The sequence below is a fragment of the Xenopus tropicalis genome, chromosome 5 (genome assembly GCF_000004195.4).
Source record: "Xenopus tropicalis strain Nigerian chromosome 5, UCB_Xtro_10.0, whole genome shotgun sequence".
In the NCBI taxonomy this organism is placed as follows: domain Eukaryota; kingdom Metazoa; phylum Chordata; class Amphibia; order Anura; family Pipidae; genus Xenopus; species Xenopus tropicalis.
Genome location: NC_030681.2, coordinates 36,679,769 through 36,701,171, shown reverse-complemented (window position 1 = coordinate 36,701,171; position 21,403 = coordinate 36,679,769). Strand labels below are relative to the sequence as shown.

Below are 21,403 nucleotides of genomic sequence, written 5' to 3'. Positions count from 1 at the left end.
TCTTAATATGATATATAATTCTTTCACATATGAATGAAGAGTGATATCCCTACAGTGAGCACCAACTACTTGGGCTTTTGCTGCACTACCACCATTAACGTGGGGATGGTCTTAAAAGCTCTTGTGATAATATAGGTGCGGATTGAAGTGGATGCAGTTTAAAAAAGGGGGAGTGGTCAAATCTGTCTCCCATTATCAGCCCTTCACCACGTAGGCCAGAAAAATTCTGGCCCTCGGTACCACAGAAGTTGGACAGCATTGCCTTACAATATATAATTACTGTGCTCATTTTCTAGCCAACTTCCCAAGCTTTTCACAATTCAAAAATCTTAGATTAGACATGTGCAAGTACAAAGCACTTGTTCCCTTTCATACAATATCAAGTATTTTTTTTTACATCATTGATTCATTAAGAAACACAACAAGCAAATAAGGACGACTATTAGCAAATACCTGTGATTTTCTACAAATCAGCAGACAGAGGGAGCGAGCCATCTAGTCAATGGAAGCGGAATACAACTGATCACACTGTAATAATTAAATGCATCTCATTCATTAAGGTTCTCTAAGAAAATGGTTATTTTGTGGAATTCATTAAAAAGTAGACGAGGTTAGCTAAACCTCTTGAATACAAAGACCCATGTTCCACAGTCAATGGCAGCAGTTTAAACACTGGGGAATGGGTAAATTATTGTACCAAATGGCTGAGAATTAATCTCTGATGACTAGCAGCAATCTAACGAGGCATCTGTGTCCCAGGGAGCCCGTACTATTTCCCTGGCGGTATGCGTAGTGTGGAGAGTCTGCATAGTATTCTTTGTCCTCTATTGCAGGCAGCTTTTCACCTCATTGTTTAAAATACCCTCATACATCTGTGACGCGTGGAATGCTTTCACGCTAACAGACTTACCATTGTCTTCCTCGGTGGCTTTGTCAAGCAAAGCCTGCCTTGCGGTCTGTGATAATTATATTGCTCAATTAATCAAATGTAAAAGGGGGAAAAAATAGAAAATAGGGAACTAGAGTGTAATCAATAATATACATATATTTATCTATAAATCTTTAACAAACAAAAAAAGGACTACAAGCCATGATGAAATCATCTAGAGCAAACATTAAAACTCTCCACTGCTCCAGGTGTCCTCATATACAAGCAAATAAAAAGGCTAACATTATGTATATAAAAGGCCAAATGTTGCCATGGATGCTGTAACCTGATAGAGAGGACAGCCTTTTCATTTGATTAGGGAACGCAATTTAAATACCAGGGACTGAAGCCAAACAACAGCCATGTCCCTGTACAAGCCTCTCTCATTCACCCCGGGGTCAGTTGCTGGTGAAGGAAAGGTCAGTCACACTTGCCCTGGAAATGTCTGCATTCATTTTATTACATTGTAATGGTTTTTGCACATTTAAATTTAGATATAACCTTAATTCCATTTTTTTTTTAAACGCAAGCCAGCGTATTGTATCAAATTACGATTGGATGTTCAAAGAAGGAACGGACCAATGACTCATTCAACAAATTGTTTTATTTTAATCAAATAGAAGGCAATTCAGAGGAATATTACAGCATGTTCATCTTCAGCAAAGAGCTTCGAGGCAGTCACTCAACTGATTTTCCCTAATCCAATAGCATGTATGAAAGCTAGGGAATTTTGTTTTTTTTAAAGAAACAATTGCTAAAAAATATCTGCATTAAGTTGAGAGTATCTAGTTTATAATTTACCATAGAAAATATTGACATGCCTGGTAAATCTCTAGATAGCAACAGGTACAACAACGGGCCGATTAAAGGCAATGCCTTGCCCCCCCTAAAATGAAGATTTTTTTTCGCATAATGAAAGAAAATGTAATTTGAATCAACTTTCCATAACACATTCATTTTTAATTGTCAGTGTTTTTAAGTTTGGTTTTTGACTCCTGCTCATCCCACTGAAACACTATACCAGCTCTCCTCAATAAGGAAAAGGAGACTAACTGAAGTGTACAAGGCACTGTGAGAACTGAAGTCTTTGCCAGAGCAGAGCTGACTTTCATCATTATTAAGCTTCAGTCCATTCAATGAACTTCTTGTGCCATTGGGGGAATCTAACTTCCATCTCTGTGGGGGTAATTTATAAACAATGGACAAATTTGCACCTAGAACGTAACTCACGGCAACCAATCAGATGATTGCTTTCAGTGTTCAACCAGCAGCTGTCTGGAAAAATCTAGGCACTGATTGGTTGCTATGATTTACTATCCAGGTACAAATTTGCCCAGTGTCTATAAATGTGTCCCAGTAAGTTTTAAGATTGTGAGAAGAAAATGGAGAATAAGAAAACCAACTACAGCTTAAAAGCACATCCCAGCACCACAAAGGTGTCTCAGATAAAACTGAACCCAAGATGCTAGCAATGCTGCCACTCCCCCACACCAGGAATTTTGTGAGACAAAATTTACTCTCTACAGTAGGGATTCCCAACGTTTTTTTTTTACTTGTAATATGAAAAAAAAATTCTTTAGGAATGCCAAATAAGGACTGTGGTTGGCTATTTGGTAGCCCCATGTGGACTGCTGGCCTGTAGGAGACTCTGCTTGGAGTAAACTGTGTCTCTGTGCTTCCAAATCAGCAATTTAAAAATAGGCCCCTACTGTACTTTAAGGGCACTGTGAACAACAACAAAGGGGATAGTGAGCAACATGATACTCATGAGCCACTGGCCGGGGATCATTGATCTACAGCAGGGATCCCTAACCTTTTCTACTCGTGAGCCACACTCAAATGTAGAGTTGGGGAGCAACACAAGCATCATAAAAGTTCATGATGGTGCCAAATCGGGGCTAAGATTGGCTATTTGATAGCCCCGTTGTGGACTGGCAGCCTAAATGAGGTTCTGTTTGGCAGTACAACTGGTTTTTATGCAACCAAAACTTGCCTCCAAGTGAGGAATTGAAAAATAAGCACCTTCTTTGAGGCCACTGGGAGCAACATCCAAGGGGTTGGGGAGCAACATGTTGCTCACAAACCACTGGTTGGGGACCACTGCTCTACAGCATTAGAATAACAGAGGTTTGCACAATGAGGGCAGCACTGGTGATGTGGATATGCTGCATTCACCTTCCTTAGAACACTGCTTACGTCTAATCTCTAATACCCTTGTATTGGTTATTGGCCGTTTTTGTATGTAAGCGTTGATTGTATCCACCCATTTATTGTACAGTTCATTGGAATAAAGCTAACTCTTGATAAATGTGTTAATAAAACAATGATATTAAAAAAAGCATTGCAGTAGGTACACAGAGAACAGCAAATTATTAATTTTGCTAAATAAATATAGATATATGCTATATAATTTCAAATTTGCTGATATTCAGGAAACCCCATATTGGTAATAATGAACTTACCTGTGGTTTCTTCATTATCTCTATAAAAAACATATGATTCTTCATAGGGTAGATAACAATTAAAACATCTCCAAAGTCAGTGGGTATAATACCCTTCCTGTAGTTTCTCGTATGTTCCGACCACACAATTTGCACTTCATCATTCCCCAAATGACGGAGCTGAGAAGGGTGAGAAAAACTTAACATTTAGTAACAATTCTCCCACAAATTAGATAAGTGGAGCTATACAGATTAGGAGCTTTTTGCTCAAAACCAGCTGTAGCAATTTACCAAAGTATTACTCATATTGGATTCAAAATGAAATAATTCAGAATGAATTTGAAAATAGGAAAATAACTAAATGTTTACATAGAGGATTCTGCCTAGGAAATGTATTTCATGCTTTTGTGTAAACATGTTCTTCAGTATCAGACTTCCTCTCTCAGAAAAATCCTTCATTCTCAGGGCCGGAGTCTGCGCAGCTCTCTCCTGCTCCCCCCCTCCAATTAGAATTCACTCCTTCTCCCATCAGAATCTGTGATCTGAGCTACAGCACGAAAGCTACTGAGACCAAGTTAAATTGGCAGCTGTTTAAACAAACAGAGGCAGCTTCTAGGGCTCTTTACTCAGGTATGGTAAAACTTTCTGCAGAATAAATATAGCATTCTAGCCTGCACTAATGTGGCAAATCTACTGCCAGTAAAATGCCAAAATTACATTCCCTTTCCTTCAAAAGAAAATGATTTTAAAAATGTTTAAAATGATCTTTATGAGTTTGCTATAATACAGTGATAAAATGAGAATACAGTAGGCTGCTATATATTATATATTTACAGTGGTTTTTTAATCTCAGAGGGCGGCCCGTGCTACACACAGTGATTTATCGATTATCCAGTGACAAGCCAGTGCTGGCCATGGCAGGAAATCCCTCAGACACTTAGAGATGTGAACAATAACCCTTTAATCAGTATACAAGAAAGTGAAGAAGAGTGCAAGTATAGTTCAGCAACATCTTCTGTATAAAACACACTTGGCATTTAGGTCCAATTAAAGGCCTACTCTATTCATCTTGTCTGAGCAGCCTTTCCTTAGTATCAGGCTTTGCTTTAGAATGCACTTGCTTCCAGCTGCAGAACAAATGCTCCATTTTACAGATTTACAAAAATAACATATTCATTTAACCCTCAATGGCGCCAGAGGGGTCTTACACTGGATTGCTCTGCAAGCTTCTGGAGAGATCCCTGGCACTTGAGAGGTTAGAGGACTGCCCATATGCTTTTCTGATTCAATAGTTGAAAAGGCCATCCAGTTTCTATTCTGCCCCCCCCCTCCCTCTTTGGAGCATGCAGCCTGCCGGGCAGCACGCCACTAGTGACACTGGTCATAGTACACACCTAATGGTCTGACCTCTATTCCGTACTAATTGCATTACATGGCCAGCTGGCTCCAGTGAGAAGTTGTCTGTTTGATTGAAGAATTCCTTCTCTTGAGTAGGCACGGCTGCTGCTTTCACGGCGCAACTCAAGCCTGACAACCCCATTGTTTTCCCGACAGTGTGCCCATCCTAAAATCTAAGTTTTATTTGTAAATTAACCAAGAAACTTCCTGCCAGAACAGCGGTGCCTGGAGTCTAATAATGTGCTCCTTTCATTCCCTTTCACTCTTACTGTATCACTGCCAATTTGTTTTTCTGCTGCTGGCCAGCCCCAGGCTATAAAAGCCTGGTAAGACATAAGTGCAATTATAGTCCTGGAGTCAAATGAATTGGACAAATCCAATAGCACAGCCCTGTCCCCACTTTACAAACCCCTACAGCAGTTAGATTAGATGCTAAAAATCTAATCTTGAAATAGCTAACAAATTTCTCCAGCAAAGGAGCAAGAGTTCACTATGGGGTTGCATCCAGGTCTCTGCAAGGAAAAGGTTCTGTCACAAACTGGGGCCAAGTAGCAAATAAACCTGGGATTTTTTTTAAAAAAAAACTCATTTTAGAGCTGTTAGTCACAATTTAGTTGCTATAGGAAGCAGGACTGCAAGAAGCTGTTAGGTTGATTGATTTTTATTCCAGCCAAGAGGCATCCTGATAGAGAATGTTTATTGCCAATGAATCCACATCTCTGAGCTGAAAAAGGTATCATATAAGTCAGGGCTGTCCGTAGGGGATCCTTTACTTTAAACCCAGGCTTCCAATATTATTCAAATGGCATCTTTTCAAGCTTAGTTATACGACATCACTACCCTACTGCCCCAAGTAATCCTGCTACAATGGTGGACTACAATGGTGCAGTAGAAAGTCTAAGGGGCTGATTTACTAAGACACAAATTCGAATTGGAAAAATTCAGATTGGAAAACGAACATTTTGCGACTTTTTCGTATTTTTTTGCGATTTTTTTGGCGCCTTTACGACTTTTCGGAAATTGTCGCGACTTTTTCGTTACCAATACGATTTTCGCGAAAAAACGCGAGTTTTTCGTAGCCATTACGATTCGCTCGTATCTTGTTGCGACTTTTTCGTATTGAGTGCTCGTAAGCGGTGGGCGAAACTTTCAGACTTAGCATGATTTTGGAAGCCTCCCATAGGACTCACTGGCACCCTGCAGCTCCAACCTGGCCCAAGAAAAGTCACCATACTGAAGCTTGAATGAATCCGAACACTACGAAAAAATCGCAACATTTTGCACAACTTTCGGAATGACTACGAAAAAGGCGCGACTTTTCGTTTTTTCAAGTTTTAATGCTACGAAAAAATCGGCAGATTTTGCGCAACATTCGGAATGGCAACAAAAAAGTCGCGATAATTTTCCGAAAAATCGCCAAATACCGATCATTTACGAAACGATCATTACGGACGCATTCGGCCCGTTCGTGGGTAAGTAAATGTGCCCCTAGGTGTTATCCAACTGCTTTATTCAGCTGCTGACACAAGCCTCCTACACAGTCCTATTTAAACAAACCATTATAATTGTTGATTGCATAAATTCTGTTGGGTTGGTTTAAGGCACATTTAAAAGGAACAGTAACACCAAAATATGAAAGTGTATAAAAGTAATTACAATATAATGTACTGTTGCCCTGCATTGCTACAACTGGTGTGTTTGCCTCAGAAAGACTACTATAGTTTATATAAGTAAGCTGTTGTGTAGCCATGGGGGCAGCCATTCACAGGAGAAAAGGCACAGGTTACTTAGCAGATAACAGACAAACCCCCATTATATGGGGCTTATCTACTAGTTATCTGCTATGTAACCTGTGCCTTTTCTCCTTTTTTTCCAGCTTGAATGGCTGCCCCCATGGCTACACAGCAGCTTATCTATATAGTAGCTTTTCTGTAGCAAAACACCATTTTTTTTGCAGAGCAACAGCACATTAGAATTTAATTTTTTGATGGTACTGTTCCTTTAAGCTTTTGGAGAAGCATCCAAAACATACCCGCTGTCCCCCATTCTTTTGAAAAGGTCTAAAAAAAAAAAATCAACAGTAATGGTACTGTAAGCAGGTGTGGTGGAGGCACCAGGGGTGGTTTTGGAAGCCACTAAAATATATAATAGGGATACGTCATATGTAACATCACCGTAAAAGTAGATTTATGGCATGGTGCAGTTTATGTAGGTAAAGGGGGCCCCAGCACACACCAATATTTGCTGCAGTGTTAGCGAATTAACCTCTTTGATTGGTATGGCCATATGTCAGAGAGTCGCCATACTGCTTAATAGAGTTCTTATTCTGGATAATAGATCCCACACCTGACCACCTGTATAGCAATATATAAATATTAAACGTTTTCTGAAAGCCACACTGGTACTATTTATCTAACAGGAAGACAGCCAGTTGCTACATCATTTTACCCCCCACCCAGTAGTTGAGGCGCCGAGCGAAACCTTCCTAACTTAGAACTTATATGGCGTTATGTAATATGAGGCACTAAGTTTGTCCAGGAGCAGTAACCCATAGCAACCAAAAACAGGTAAAATTTACTGGTCACCTGTTTATTAGCAAATATCTTATTGGTTGCTATTGAGTTACTGCTACAGGACAAACTTAGTGCCTTTTATTACATATGGGGGATAGACTTATAGAATTTATAAAATTGAAATAGGACAAAAACTAAATACAACAGTATGGTAGTGCTCTTTGTTCCCTTCCAACATAGTAGAATTATCAATAAAAGAAAAAACAACTCCAGGCAGTCATCTTTTTTTGAAATTGAAAGTTACTTCTCAACATCAGAGACACCAACCTTTTTGGTCACCGAGTCATCAGAATCTGACAGAATTCGCGTAGACACATGAAAAATCACTTCTACTGTAGAGGTAGCATAGTATGGAGCAGTCTGTCCAGTACTTCCATTCCGCTGCAAACCACCCATGAATCCACAATGAGTAGAAAGGTCAACCTGGATTACAAAACATTTAATTTAGCATTTAAGACTTTGTTGGTAGTGAAAATGAATTTAATATGATTTACTACATTCATATTTGATTCAGTAACCATCCAAACGGTAAGGATGGAAGCAGTGTTACCCTGAAACGTTCCATTCTCATGAGGACAGAAATGCTTAACAAAAGAATGATGATCATAGTACCTTTGCTTTGTTTGCATTCAAACTGCTATCAAACGGGATAAGAAGGCCAAAACCATGTCAAGGACACTCCCACATTATAACAATGCTTCCACAATCTTCATCATAAAAAATACTGATACTTGATTTGCCATTCTTCACAAATGTACTGTTTAACTTGCTGAAAAAAGGTGAAGGATATCTACCTATATAACTCTTGAATACCATAATTTTTGACAATGACATAAACTGCCTTTTCAGATGAAATGTACTGTTAAGGCACCTTCTTTGTAAAGTCTATCTTTTTATTTAGCGGTGCCTTAAACGTTAAACTAATGGTACACATCAAGGTGAAGGAGGATGAAAGTTCCTTATTAGCTCTCTCTAGGTGATGATGTTGTTCCTTTAACCTCCATGCCACTTTGCTATTTTCGCTATGAAGTTGAGCAGTCTTTTGAACTGTAACCGAGTTATCTTCCTTTAGTTATTGTGATCAAAATGTTAACCAACTGAGCTGACCTGGTATTTTTATACAAGATCCTAAAAAGGATGGGATATTTATTTATAAAAGCTAAAGAATAGCCTTTTGTCTAAAGCCGATATGGCGTTCAGCTGTCCCTGCTAATTCCAATAAGGGGTCTGGTATTCCTGGAAGATGTTTTGTTGCAAAATGATTGCATTTTACACACTGATACTGAGCCTGCAGTTTATCCAAAGACAGTAAGACTATTCTACTGATGTGTTTGGAAGTGCTTAGCTGCTGGCCATGGTGAGACTTTGTACTGAAATTCATAGTGACCACTGTTCAATGACAACTTTTAAATTAAGCTTTCCTAGAAATCCCAGAACTCTGATCTTTACTCAGCTAGAAAAGCTTTATACACAACATTCATACAAGATATGTACAGGACCTTCATAAAAAGTGATATTTCCCATTATCTTATGAGAGACATGCTTAAATGCACTTGATTAAAGTATTTGTGCACCCTATTAACTTAAAAATGTATAGGCTAAGTACTAAGGTGCAAGGACCTCCTATAAATAAAGTTATACATACATACACATACAAGTAGCTGATAAAAATGAATAAAAAAAAACAAATGTAGTTAATATTCTGAGGGGCAACAGTGCTTCCCACTTTCAAACATCAAAATGGCAATGAAAATGTTGACTGTGACATGCCTAAAGGAACACAATATAGGTACATAATGGGGCCAATATAAGCAAGCTAATATAGATTCCAGTTTAGAATTGACAAGTTGCAGGTACTTATGTTCCTAGCAACACTCCAATAAATGTACTTTTTGCCCAAATAAAATTCTGTAGCAATAAAAGTTACTATGAATTTTATTTGCACCTGTAAAAAAATAATTTTCATTTACAGTAGACACTCATATACATTTTAATAGTTACCTCCCATCCAAGTCCTCCTAAAAAATCTTCATAGGCCTTGCTTCCAGCACTGTTTGACAGAATGGAACGCTTATCCTCTTGTCCTTCAGCAATATAAAACACTGCAATCTTGTGTGTTTCACGGCTGTAAGAGAGACATCACTTAAGACTACCCTGGAACAGACTGCTCAATGGACTCAAAGCTGAAACCTAATCCGCCAGACATGCTCTTAAACAAAGATCTATAAAACAAGGAACAACTGGCCTGTTTCATGGTTCTACCTGGAAATATTAGGAGTTGCTCTAAACCAGAGTTATATAATGTGGGACAGCAAGACAATGACTTGCTCATTAAAAACAAAACCTGCAGAACATATACAGAGTAGGAAAGACAAGGACATGTAGTGCATCTAATTAATGCCAATGATATTCTGCAGATCACACGATGATCAACTCATCCATAAAAAAATAACATTTAACTGATATTTCTCAATTGAAATGCCCTATGAAGGGCTGCTATGTATTTACTGTTGTGCAGAAATGCCTTTACTCTTCCTCTCCTACATGAAGCAAAAATTTGTATCAGAATATTAAGCAGACAAATTGCCCGCATTACTTTAAGAGCAGATCTGTGGAGATTTTGGTTTGAACCTTAAGTACAGCCAGGAGATGCTTTGAATAATTGCTTTATGGATTTTTTTTACCAACAAGCCATTGCATAGTCATAAATTACTAGAATTTGCCTACCTCACAACTTCTCCAATTAAATTATCACAGGGATTTTCCTTACCTAATTCAATTTATTCCTTGCCGTGCTAATCAACATGCCTACTTAACAACTCTGTGCCTGAGGGCTTTGGGGATTTCCACTTTTCTAAGAACATGGATGTGGAACAAATTATTTGAGGTAGGAAATTTACAGAAATGCATTTATACATTAAGCTCAGTCAGTGCAAGGTTTATTTTACCTTGAAGCACACTTTGTAAGGAAAGATAAAAAACAATATTGCAAGGGAAGGGGCGAGAACAGGCTTCAATATAAAAATCCTACAGGTTAACAAATAGTGCATCCAAATGTACAGATTATGTCTTGTAATGCTTCAGGGAAAAACAACAGTTAAACCTGCCACAACAGGAAAATAAAGGAACATAATAGGCAGGTAAATTACTGTATAGAGGTGGCAACTGTTCACACAGGCATTTATGACTGAATTAAATGACGATGAGTCCATGGATGGGCCACACGAATAAGCATTTTAAGGGTGAATAACAGTATTCAAAATAGGAAAAAAACTAGCCGTTGAGTTTAATCATAGACGTGCCAGTTTTTCTCCCACTTCCCAACAAAGCCCCAATAGAAACTTCCTATTTTGTTATATCAAAGCCCTAAGGCTGGGATAGACGAGTTAAATAATATTATGTATTATATATATATAACATAACATGATTGCCAAGTTCCATTATACAAGTGTCCATACTGTGCTTTCCAAAAGGACCATGTCTACATTTCCAAACAAAGTGAAATGTGCCAATTTTTCTTTTAAAAAAAAAAGTTAACCTCCCTCCTAAAAATTAGTATTAATTAGGCATATTGCAACAATTTCCAGCTATCAATATACCCTTTATAAGTAGTCACCCACTATAGAGAAAATGAGAAGAATAGTGCTCATAGCAAAATATCATTTAAGATCATAAACAGGGTGTGCATGAGTTGGACTGCTTCAGTAAGAGTGAGTCTGGCTGGCACACTGCATGAGTGACAAACTGTAGTGGTGAAGGAGCCCTTATGTCTACCGGGTATTGCCTTACCAATATCGACACTACACTGATATTATTTCATATAGGTGGGTTATCTGGATTATTCCATACAGGTATGGGACCCGTAATCCGGAAACCCGTTATGTAGAAAGTTCTGAATTACGGAGAGGCCATCTCCCATAGACCATTATAAAAAAAAAATAATTCATACTTTAAAAAAAAGATTTCCTTTTTCTCTCTAAACAAAAGAAGACAGAACCTTGTACTTGATTCCGACTATGATATAAGTAATCCTTATTGGAGCCAAAACTATCCTTTTGGGTTTGATTACGGTTTAAATAATTTATTAGCAGACTTAAGGTATGGAGATCCAAATTACAGAAAGACCCCTTATCTGGAAAACTCCTGGTCCTGAGCATTCTGGATAACAGGTCCCATAGCTGTACTGTGTTTGGCTTATTATATTAGCGCTCTATTAGGAGTGAGAAGGTTGCAGAGAGCGCTCTTTAAAGCATTTATTGTTTAGGAATGGCAATAAACATAGACAAATTAATTAGCTGGCTATTATTGCATACTACTTTATATTTTCACGATAAGGTGGCTAAAAGCATTTGCTCTACAAAAAATTGACTCAAGACAAAAGTAGTTTTCCCTCCCAACTAAAAATTAGATTCACAAGAGTCTCGTAATGAGCAATCTAGCTTCTTATTATTGATCAGCATTAATTTTGCCACTTTGTCTTCTGTGTGTGCAGTGCTGTCTCTTAATCTATGACATAAATATGAGCAGGGACCCTTACGCTGTAAGTCCATAAGATTAACGTTGAAGGAACAGTAACACACAAAATAGCTTAAGTGTTTTAAGGTAATTAAATTATAATGTACTGTTGCCCGCACTGATAAAACTGAAATACTATTTAGAAATATTTATAAATACTAAATTTATATAAATAAGCTGCATTTCAATAAAGATGTTAATATAAATAAGCTGCTGTGTAGCCACAGAGGCAGTCATTCAAGCTTCTAAAAAGGAGAAAAGGCACAGGTGACATAGTAGATAACAGATAAGCCCTGTAGAAAACAATGGTGTTTTACAAAGCAAATCCATTATCTGCTATGTTCCTGTGCCATTAAGTCCCGTTTCAGTTTGGACAGCTACCCCAATGGCTACATAGCAGCTTTGTTTAAATAAACTATAATAGGATTTCTGAAGTGAAAAAGCCCCAGAAAGACTTTCTCCCATTGTGCAGTTCTTTTAGACTTCAATGGTAAAGCAACTTAATAATTATCAAGTCAAGTAGAGTGATTTACATTCACACAAATGCTGGAGTGCCCACTGGTCTAAATGCATCTCAGCATATTTGAGCCTGCAAATTTTGAAGTAAACATTTTTATCTCGACCTTTAAATTTGTCCCTAAATGTCTGATTGGTTGCTAAAGGGTCACTGTACTGGTACATCATTGCCTAGCACTAATTAATAAATACAGTGGGACTCATTTATAAACACTGGGCAAATTTGTACTTGGGCAATAACCCATAGCATTCAGAGATAAGCATTGCTGAGCCAGTTGCAAGCAGAGCAATAAAATCAAACATACTTGGTTGCTATGGGTAACTGCCCAGGGGCTTATTTGCCCAGTGTCTATAAATGACCACCAGTGACTAAAATCATGGTTGCTGGTGTTTTTTTTTCCTCTAACAGCCCATATCTTGCAAACCAAATAGCCATACCCCCCAACTGTCCCGCTTTTCGCGGGACAGTCCCGGTTTTTACAGCACGTCCCGCTGTCCCGGATTGTTCAATGAATGTCTCGCATTACGGAAATGCAGAACATTCATTAAACTATCCAGGCCAGCGGGACGCGCTGGCTGCAGCCGAGCGCTCCGGCTCCGTCTCTTCTTGGGCTCCCGCTCCTTATTCGGCTCCTCGTACGGCAGCGACAGGTCCTTTTATAAGGTTGCGCCCGTGCGTACGTGTGACGTCACACGTACGCACGGGCGCAACCTTATAAAAGGACCTGTCACCGCCTTACGAGGAGCAGAGTAAGGAGCAGGAGCCCAAGAAGTCTATGGGGGCCGCAATGGGGGCCGCTATGTATGAGGTACTCACTATGAGGGGAAATTGGGGGGGCTCTGTGTAAGAAGGGCTACTGTTTATGGGGGGCACTGTGTAAGGAGGGCTACTGTGTATGGGGGGCACTGTGTAAGGAGGGCTACTGTGTATGGAGGGCACTGTGTAAGGAGGGCTACTGTGTATGGGGGGCACTGTGTAAGGAGGGCTACTGTGTATGGGGGGCACTGTGTAAGGAGGGCTACTGTGTATGGGGGGCACTGTGTAAGGAGGGCTACTGTGTATGGGGGGCACTGTGTAAGGAGGGCTACTGTGTATGGGGGGCACTGTGTAAGGAGGGCTACTGTGTATGGGGGGCACTGTGTAAGGAGGGCTACTGTGTATGGGGGGCACTGTGTAAGGGGGCTACTGTGTATGGGGGGCACTGTGTATGGAGGGTACTTTCTATGGGGTTCTGTCTATTGGGCCATCGTGGGCACTATTTTAAAAATGGGGTGTGGCAATTGGGGCGTGGCCACAAAGTGGGCGTGTTTTTTGTCCCTCTTTTCATTTTTCAAATGTTGGGAGGTATGCAAATAGCTCATAAGAAACCTGTGCGGGACCCGACTTGGACACACAACCTGCATCTCTACCTGGTTGGACCCACTACCCAACCTACAAATGCCTGATCTGCAACACGCTGACCATAATTAAACAGGAAGTGCTGTTGCCGCAAGCTGGAAGTGACATCATCGGAAGTGAGCGGGGGTAGAAAAAAAACATTTAAAAGATGTTTAAAGGAGTACAATATAGATATATAATAAGAAATATAGATAAGATCCGCAAACCTCATATATACTCGCATCCAGAAATCCTACCCACAACCCGCTTTTCTTGCAGGTAACCTGTGGGTTCCCGACCCACTGCAGGACTCCCATATCTTGCAAACCATAATTATTTCAAATGTCAAAGACAGATTTCCCCTTAAATTATTAAAACTACATGAACCAAGGCACCAAAGGCTGCAATTCTGCACTGTAAATACCATTAAAATCTATCCCAAACAAATTTACATTTTTAGAATATTAAAAAGCTTTCCAAAATAAGCAATAAAATCTAACTGATCAGCAAAGGGTCATGTTGTGTAAGCCCCATCACAGTAAGAGTTTCCATGTATTGTAACACATGCAAACAAAGCTTAACCAATCTTTCCAGAATTAAACTGCACGCATTATTTTACTGGGTTCGTGCTGTTTGGAAGATTTCCATTTCATTATTAAATGACTTATGAAAGCTTCACTAGTTCATGCTTTCAGCATGACTTCCCATAACAATCTGTTTGTCTGCAAATAATTTCTATTTAATGTCTAAAGGCAACATCTCCTGCTGCTCCCCTTCAACCGCTGCAGCAGCTGCAGGGAAAAGTTGATGAGAAGCTCTAAGGTCAACAGAAAAGGCTTAATAAATGTATGGGTAACAGAGAATTGCATGATGATAAATGTGACCAAGGGGAGGCTGTTGACATTCCCTGCAGGAACAAACCAAAGTACCCTGAGCAGCTCTTTGGGATAACATGCGTCACCTGTATTTTGTTTGTGGGCAATTTATTTTACAGTCGTTTGAATGAAAAACGGTTCCTATTTATTTTCTTTACAAGTGTCTAGCTGAGTTTCTGTTCTATTTATCTGCTTTGTGTGCTGTTACCTTCCCTCTCTGACCCATTTCTATTTCATTAAAGCAAACTAGGAAATAAAATGAAATGAGTTTAACAGGGTCATAAAGTGGAGCTGCCAATATGTAGCAATTCCATAACAGGGATGACTTAGCGGAGGCCAGCGGGGTGCATGCTTGCAGGGAACCACTTTTTATCCCCAGGCATCTTAGTAGCAAATGGTTACTGTGCTACAGGATACACCAATAACTTCACTAATGAAATACAGGTATGGGGACCTGTTATCCAAAATGCATGTGACATGAAATAAACCCAATAGGATTGTTTTGCTTAGGTTTAAGTACAAGGTACTGTTTTATTATTTCACAGAAAAAGTAAATGTGTCTTGAAATTTTGAGTTATTTGATTAAAATGGAGCTTTCTGGTTAACGGGGTTTCCCCTACTCCCAAAGTCCAAGCAATTTGTGTATACTAGCTTTGTTATTTACTACACTTACTGGCAATTCTTTTTATTACAGGTATCGGACCCCTTATCCGGAAACCCATTATCCAGAAAGTTCCAAATTACGGAAAGGCCATCTGCCATAGACTCCATTGTAATCAAATAATTCACATTTTTAAAAATGGTTTCCTTTTTCTCTGTAATAATAAAACTGTACCTTGTTCCTTATCCCAACTAAGATATAATTAACCCTTATCGGAAGCAAAATAATCCTATGGGTTTAAAAAATTTTTTTAGTAGACTTAAGGTAGGAGATCTGAAAAGACCCCTTATCCGGAAGACCCCAGGTCCCGAGCATTCTGGATAACAGGTTCCATACCTGTATATTGTTTGCTACTGTGCTCTGGATCACTCACATAAGGTCTGCTAAGCTTCTCTTTACTTTGCTACCCTTTTCATTAATGAGCATTGCACAGCGCACAATGACGACTGTAAATTCAGAGGTTGCAAGTTAGATATTAGCAATTTTAAGGAAAAAGTAGAGAAACAAATGTATTCATTATTGTGCAAGTTCGCCTTTAACAGGCTAAAATGTCCCTAGTTATTTCTGATTCGTTTGTGGAAAGCAGCTTTAGTCATTTTAGGGCTATGCGTGATGCACAATCACTCTGCCGGAGAATGCCATAAATTGAACATTTTAATTGTTTAGAAAAGTGTAAAAGTGATGATCTGGTATTTAACAATGAATAAATGTTATATCAATCCCAGGGAGTGGGGAAGGTTTAGTCAGTATAATTGATTTTAGCATTAGAAAGCATGAACAGCTTCACACTGCAGTAATATGCTCATTTTACTTACCACCGTCTTGAATCCAGATTCTTTAGTTCCCTCAAGAGCTTGGCATTTTTCTTTAGAAGGTGAAAATTTTTCCTGCAAAAATTCCAATTCGTTACATTTTATACTATACACATGAAGAATTAGGACAGTGAAAATAATACAGGGTTCACTGCACTCTGAAGCACCGCTGGTGGTATTATATGGCTCAATAGCATGTTCCAGCAATTATGTGACTGTAAAAAAAAAAAAAAAAATCTTGCCACCATAATCTTGCTGTGAGTTCATAAAAGTCAATGGGAAGTGCAGATTCAGATCCCAAACATCTTCTATTCTAATTTCCAAAACAGTTAAGGGTAATTAAGCCTTAGCAACCAGGTAGCAGTTGCTACAGTGGTGTGAAAAACTATTTGCCCCCTTCCTGATTTCTTATTCTTTTGCATGTTTGTCACACAAAATGTTTCTGCTCATCAAAAACCGTTAACTATTAGTCAAAGATAACATAATTGAACACAAAATGCAGTTTTTAAATGAAGGTTTACGTTATTAAGGGAGAAAAAAAACTCCAAATCTACATGGCCCTGTGTGAAAAAGTGATTGCCCCCCTTGTTAAAAAATAACTTAACTGTGGTTTATCAATTTCAATTTTCAATTTCAATATCAATTTCTGTAGTCACCCCCAGGCCTGATTACTGCCACACCTGTTTCAATCAAGAAATCCCTTAAATAGGAGCTACCTGACACAGAGAAGTAGACCAAAAGCACCTCAAAAGCTAGACATCATGCCAAGATCCAAAGAAATTGAGGAACAAATGAGAACAAAAGTAATTGAGATCTATCAGTCTGGTAAAGGTTATAAAGCCATTTCTAAAGCTTTGGGACTCCAGCGAACCACAGTGAGAGCCATTATCCACAAATGGCAAAAACATGGAACAGGCCGGCCGACCAAAATTACCCCAAGAGCGCAGAGACAACTCATCCGAGAGGCCACAAAAGACCCCAGGACAACATCTAAAGAACTGCAGGCCTCACTTGCCTCAATTAAGGTCAGTGTTCACGACTCCACCATAAGAAAGAGACTGGGCAAAAACGGCCTGCATGGCAGATTTCCAAGGCGCAAACCACTTTTAAGCAAAAAGAACATTATGGCTCGTCTCAATTTTGCTAAAAAACATCTCAATGATTGCCAAGACTTTTGGGAAAATATCTTGTGGACCGACGAGACAAAAGTTGAACTTTTTGGAAGGTGCGTGTCCCGTTACATCTGGTGTAAAAGTAACACAGCATTTCAGAAAAAGAACATCATACCAACAGTAAAATATGGTGGTGGTAGTGTGATGGTCTGGGGTTGTTTTGCTGCTTCAGGACCTGGAAGGCTTGCTGTGATAGATGGAACCATGAATTCTACTGTCTACCAAAAAATCCTGAAGGAGAATGTCCTGCCATCTGTTCGTCAACTCAAGCTGAAGCGATCTTGGGTGCTGCAGCAGGACAATGACCCAAAACACACCGGCAAATCCACCTCTGAATGGCTGAAGAAAAACAAAATGAAGACTTTGGAGTGGCCTAGTCAAAGTCCTGACCTGTATCCTATTGAGATGTTGTTGCATGACCTTAAAAAGGCGGTTCATGCTAGAAAACCCTAAAATAAAGCTGAATTACAACAATTCTGCAAAGATGAGTGGGCCAAAATTCCTCCAGAGCGCTGTAAAAGACACGTTGCAAGTTATCGCAAACGCTTGATTGCAGTTATTGCTGCTAAGGGTGGCCCAACCAGTTATTAGGTTCAGGGGGCAATTACTTTTTCACACAGGGCCATGTAGGTTTGGATTTGTTTTCTCCCTAAATAATAAAAACCCTCATTTAAAAACTGCATTTTGTGTTTACTTGTGTTATCTTTGACTAATAGTTAAATGTGTTTGATGATAAGAAACATTTTGTGTGACAAACATGCAAAAGAATAAGAAATCAGGAAGGGGGCAAATAGTTTTTCACACCACTGTATGTCTAAATTGTAGAATGAAAAATTTAAATATTACAAAAAAGAAGGAAAGCACCAAATCCAGGATTCGGTATTCGGCCTTTTTCAGCAGGGTTCGGATTTGGCCGAATCCATGGTCCCGGGCAAATAAAATCCTAGTTAGCATACGCTAATTAGGATTTGGAAGGGTTAAATGTTCACGTGAACACGGAAGCAAAAATTTTTTGCTGCACACTGCACGCGTGGACATTTTCCTATGCTAATTAGGATTTGTTCAGTATTCCCCCAAATCCCTTGGGATGGATTCGGGTGTTCGACCAACCCGAAAACTGGGTTCGGTGCATCCCTAAAAAAAGTAAACAGCAAAAAAAAATAGTAAACCATATTCCAAAAGTGCTGCAGTCATCTCACTAAATGTCAGAAAAGCCAGAAAAAGAGCAGTACCCTATTCCTTTTCCCAACTATTATAAAGCAGACTATTACAGAACTGAAGAATGATGCATATTTAGTACAAATACAGGGAGTCATTGTAACAACATACCTTCTCTCCCAGGAGTTCATCCCCAAATCATTTAGCAAAAGCCTACAGAAATAGAATGGGGCTTGTGGTTGAGTTGTGCTTGGCTCTTCCTGGCATGCAACTTTCACGCCGGGGTCAGAGTTGCACATTTGTACATGCTGTGCTTCATGCTCACTCTGCCTGTTAATTGCCTGTATGATTTCCTCCTCTTGTTCTCGATTCATGCCATAAGGAGGTGAGGAAGGTTCATTCAGCTTTGAGTCTGGATGAAGCAGGCACTCTGGACTTACAGTTCCGAGCTTTTCCAGGAGTGTATCAAGCAAATCCTCTCCTTCTCCATCAGTTAGCCCTGTTTTACATTCATACGGCTCTACCGGATCCTGAGAAACATTTTGAACTTTTTGTTCCATCTTGAATATAGTATGGCATTCCAGTGGTCCATACATTATTCCAGAGTCCCAAGAATACTTCCCTGAGATATCCCTGACAATAATCCGGACATCACCAGGAACCCCTGATGGGTCCCGACCAACTGAGCTTTCTGCAGGGATCTGCAAATAAGATATAAGTGCACTATCGTTGAATACACATAGCTGCAGATTAGGACTTCTGAACACTTCATTCGAAAGCTCAGATGCTTCAGCATATGGGTTGTCTTGATTCTCATTGATTAAGCTGTGTAAAACTGCTGGGCCCCCACTTAGAGGGTAATGTCCCAAATGATTGACAAGGTGGGTCATGACCATACGTGCAGTTAAAGGTATGAGCTCCAAGTTTCTTCTTTTCTTCTCTGAAATTACCATGTGGAGAAAGAAAATATATATATATTTTTTTAATAAAAATGATTAATGACATATTTTGTGATTCATGAACTGATACCTGACTATGCCATTTGTGGACTGCTAACTGACTGTTAGATTATTGGCACAATTAGCATTTGTTTCTGCACTGGTGTGTGCCGGCAGATGCGGGGAGCAGACAGGGGGGTGCGATAGTTTGTGCTGTTGTGCGGGGATTGGAGAGTGGAGCGGGGGAGATGTTTCTGCACTGGTGGGTATGTGCTGGCAGGTGCAGGGGGCGGGCTGTTGGTTTGTCAGCTGGTTTGGGGACGCATGTGCAGTAGAGATGGTGAGGGAAAGGGTATGGGCATCCCTTTTTAAAGATGGTGGTGCCGTTCACTTAAACAAGTATGCAGTTTGTAGTAAGTGTGTCTCTGTAAATCTTTCATTAGGCAAGCCAGGAATATAGCGTTTTTACACAGCAATAGTAGTACTATTTAATAGTGTGCTTTATAGATTTTGACTTTCCTTGTCCTTTAAGCCAATGCGAGTGTGCCACCAAGAATGCTGGTTTCCATTAAAGCAAATGACAGACTGCATGGCTGGGTTCATATGTTTCTCTAATTGGCTGAAGAACCCCATGTGTGGCACAAGCCTACAGATGATGTCACTTACCTTCTACAACAGTAAGAAGATCCCCCAGTTCAACAGAGGAAAAGAACTGTTGTGGCTCTGAGTTTTTCACATTCCCCAGAGGCAGAAATGGGTCGTAGTCCATGGAGGAGAGGTCTGCCAGACTCAGAATGTACTGACTTTGCTGAGTGTATGTATTGGATCCACAAACGCAGCAGTGCAGGACCTTCAAATAAAATAAATAAAAAAAAACATTAAAAATCATACTATTATAATGATTGATACTGCTTTGTCTTGTGGGACAATTACTTTTATACTCAGAATATTTCTGTTACCCCCCTGTACAGCAACACAGGACTTTTAATCAAATTGGATCTCTACCCCTAATCTCTTTATTGCATCATGAAAGAATATGTGATTCCATTTAGTTGTGTAATTCAGTGGTTTTAAAGGTGGCTTCTGCATTACTGCAGGAGTCAGAACCAGCAGTGAACATATTATGAACAGGCAGGTTTACATTTTTGACATTATTAAAACCACTGAACAGTTCAATTAATGTATATGGGAAATTTGCTTAGAATAACATTAACCTTTAGCTCAATAGGCTTACTTGTGAAAAGTATATTATGGGAATGGGAGGCAGAAAGGATTAATATACAGAATAGCTGTATAGCGTATTTAGGAACAACTGACTTAAAACCAGCAATTTCCTACAGCCAATAACTTGCTTAGATAGTATCATATTGCTGTGGTAGAAGTTGCCCACATGACACTAGCTGGTCTCCTTTGTCAGATGGTAAAGACTGTGCCACCGAACCAACAGTACATTTAAAAAGTTGGCAGTTGTGCTGAACACTTACCCTGTATATGTAGTCAAGGAGAGATGCTTTGGGTGAATGAGATTCATCAATTGCAAAGGTAGATATTGGCTCTAACAAAATGTGAAGAGGTAGAGCCATGCACCAATCCAGTAGGCATAGCAGAAGTGACACAATGAGCTGAAAAACATATACTACTGGTCATATATCAATCATAGCTTGCTTGCAAAGCGGCAATGGCAAAAACTATGACTTAAAGAACAGACCCATGTCTTGAGAAGGGGCAAAGGTTTGAGCTTGAAAGAGGAATATGAACTGCTAAAAAACTGGCATTTTCTCCTGGATGTCATGTAAAAAATAAATAAAAACTATATGATTGTTATACATTTATATATATTTATTTTTTTTAACCACATTTAACTTTTTTCAAAATACAAAAGAATGTACTGCACAAAGAATTTTCATCAGAACTCTACAAGTGCATATATATATGTGCTACTTTACAGAGTATGCATGCACATTCCTCCTTCGGTCTAGTACCCTTTCTTCATGAGTACTGCAGGAAAATAAGGTATATAGCTATAAAAGCTTTGTAC

General features: G+C 39.3%; 1 protein-coding gene across 4 annotated transcripts in view; it reads right to left on the bottom strand.

The window, feature by feature from the left end:
- Positions 1-21,403, bottom strand: part of ralgapa2 (Ral GTPase activating protein, alpha subunit 2 (catalytic)) — a 183,806-nt gene that overhangs the window by 66,177 nt on the left and 96,226 nt on the right. For all 4 annotated transcript variants that reach the window (XM_031901519.1, XM_031901518.1, XM_031901520.1 and 1 more), the window contains 7 exon segments: positions 20,850-20,987; positions 20,032-20,215; positions 18,599-19,367; positions 16,101-16,172; positions 9,342-9,465; positions 7,608-7,763; positions 3,391-3,549 (listed from right to left, as the gene is read on the bottom strand). In XM_031901519.1, the coding sequence (XP_031757379.1) occupies positions 3,391-3,549; positions 7,608-7,763; positions 9,342-9,465; positions 16,101-16,172; positions 18,599-19,367; positions 20,032-20,215; positions 20,850-20,987 (1,602 nt within the window).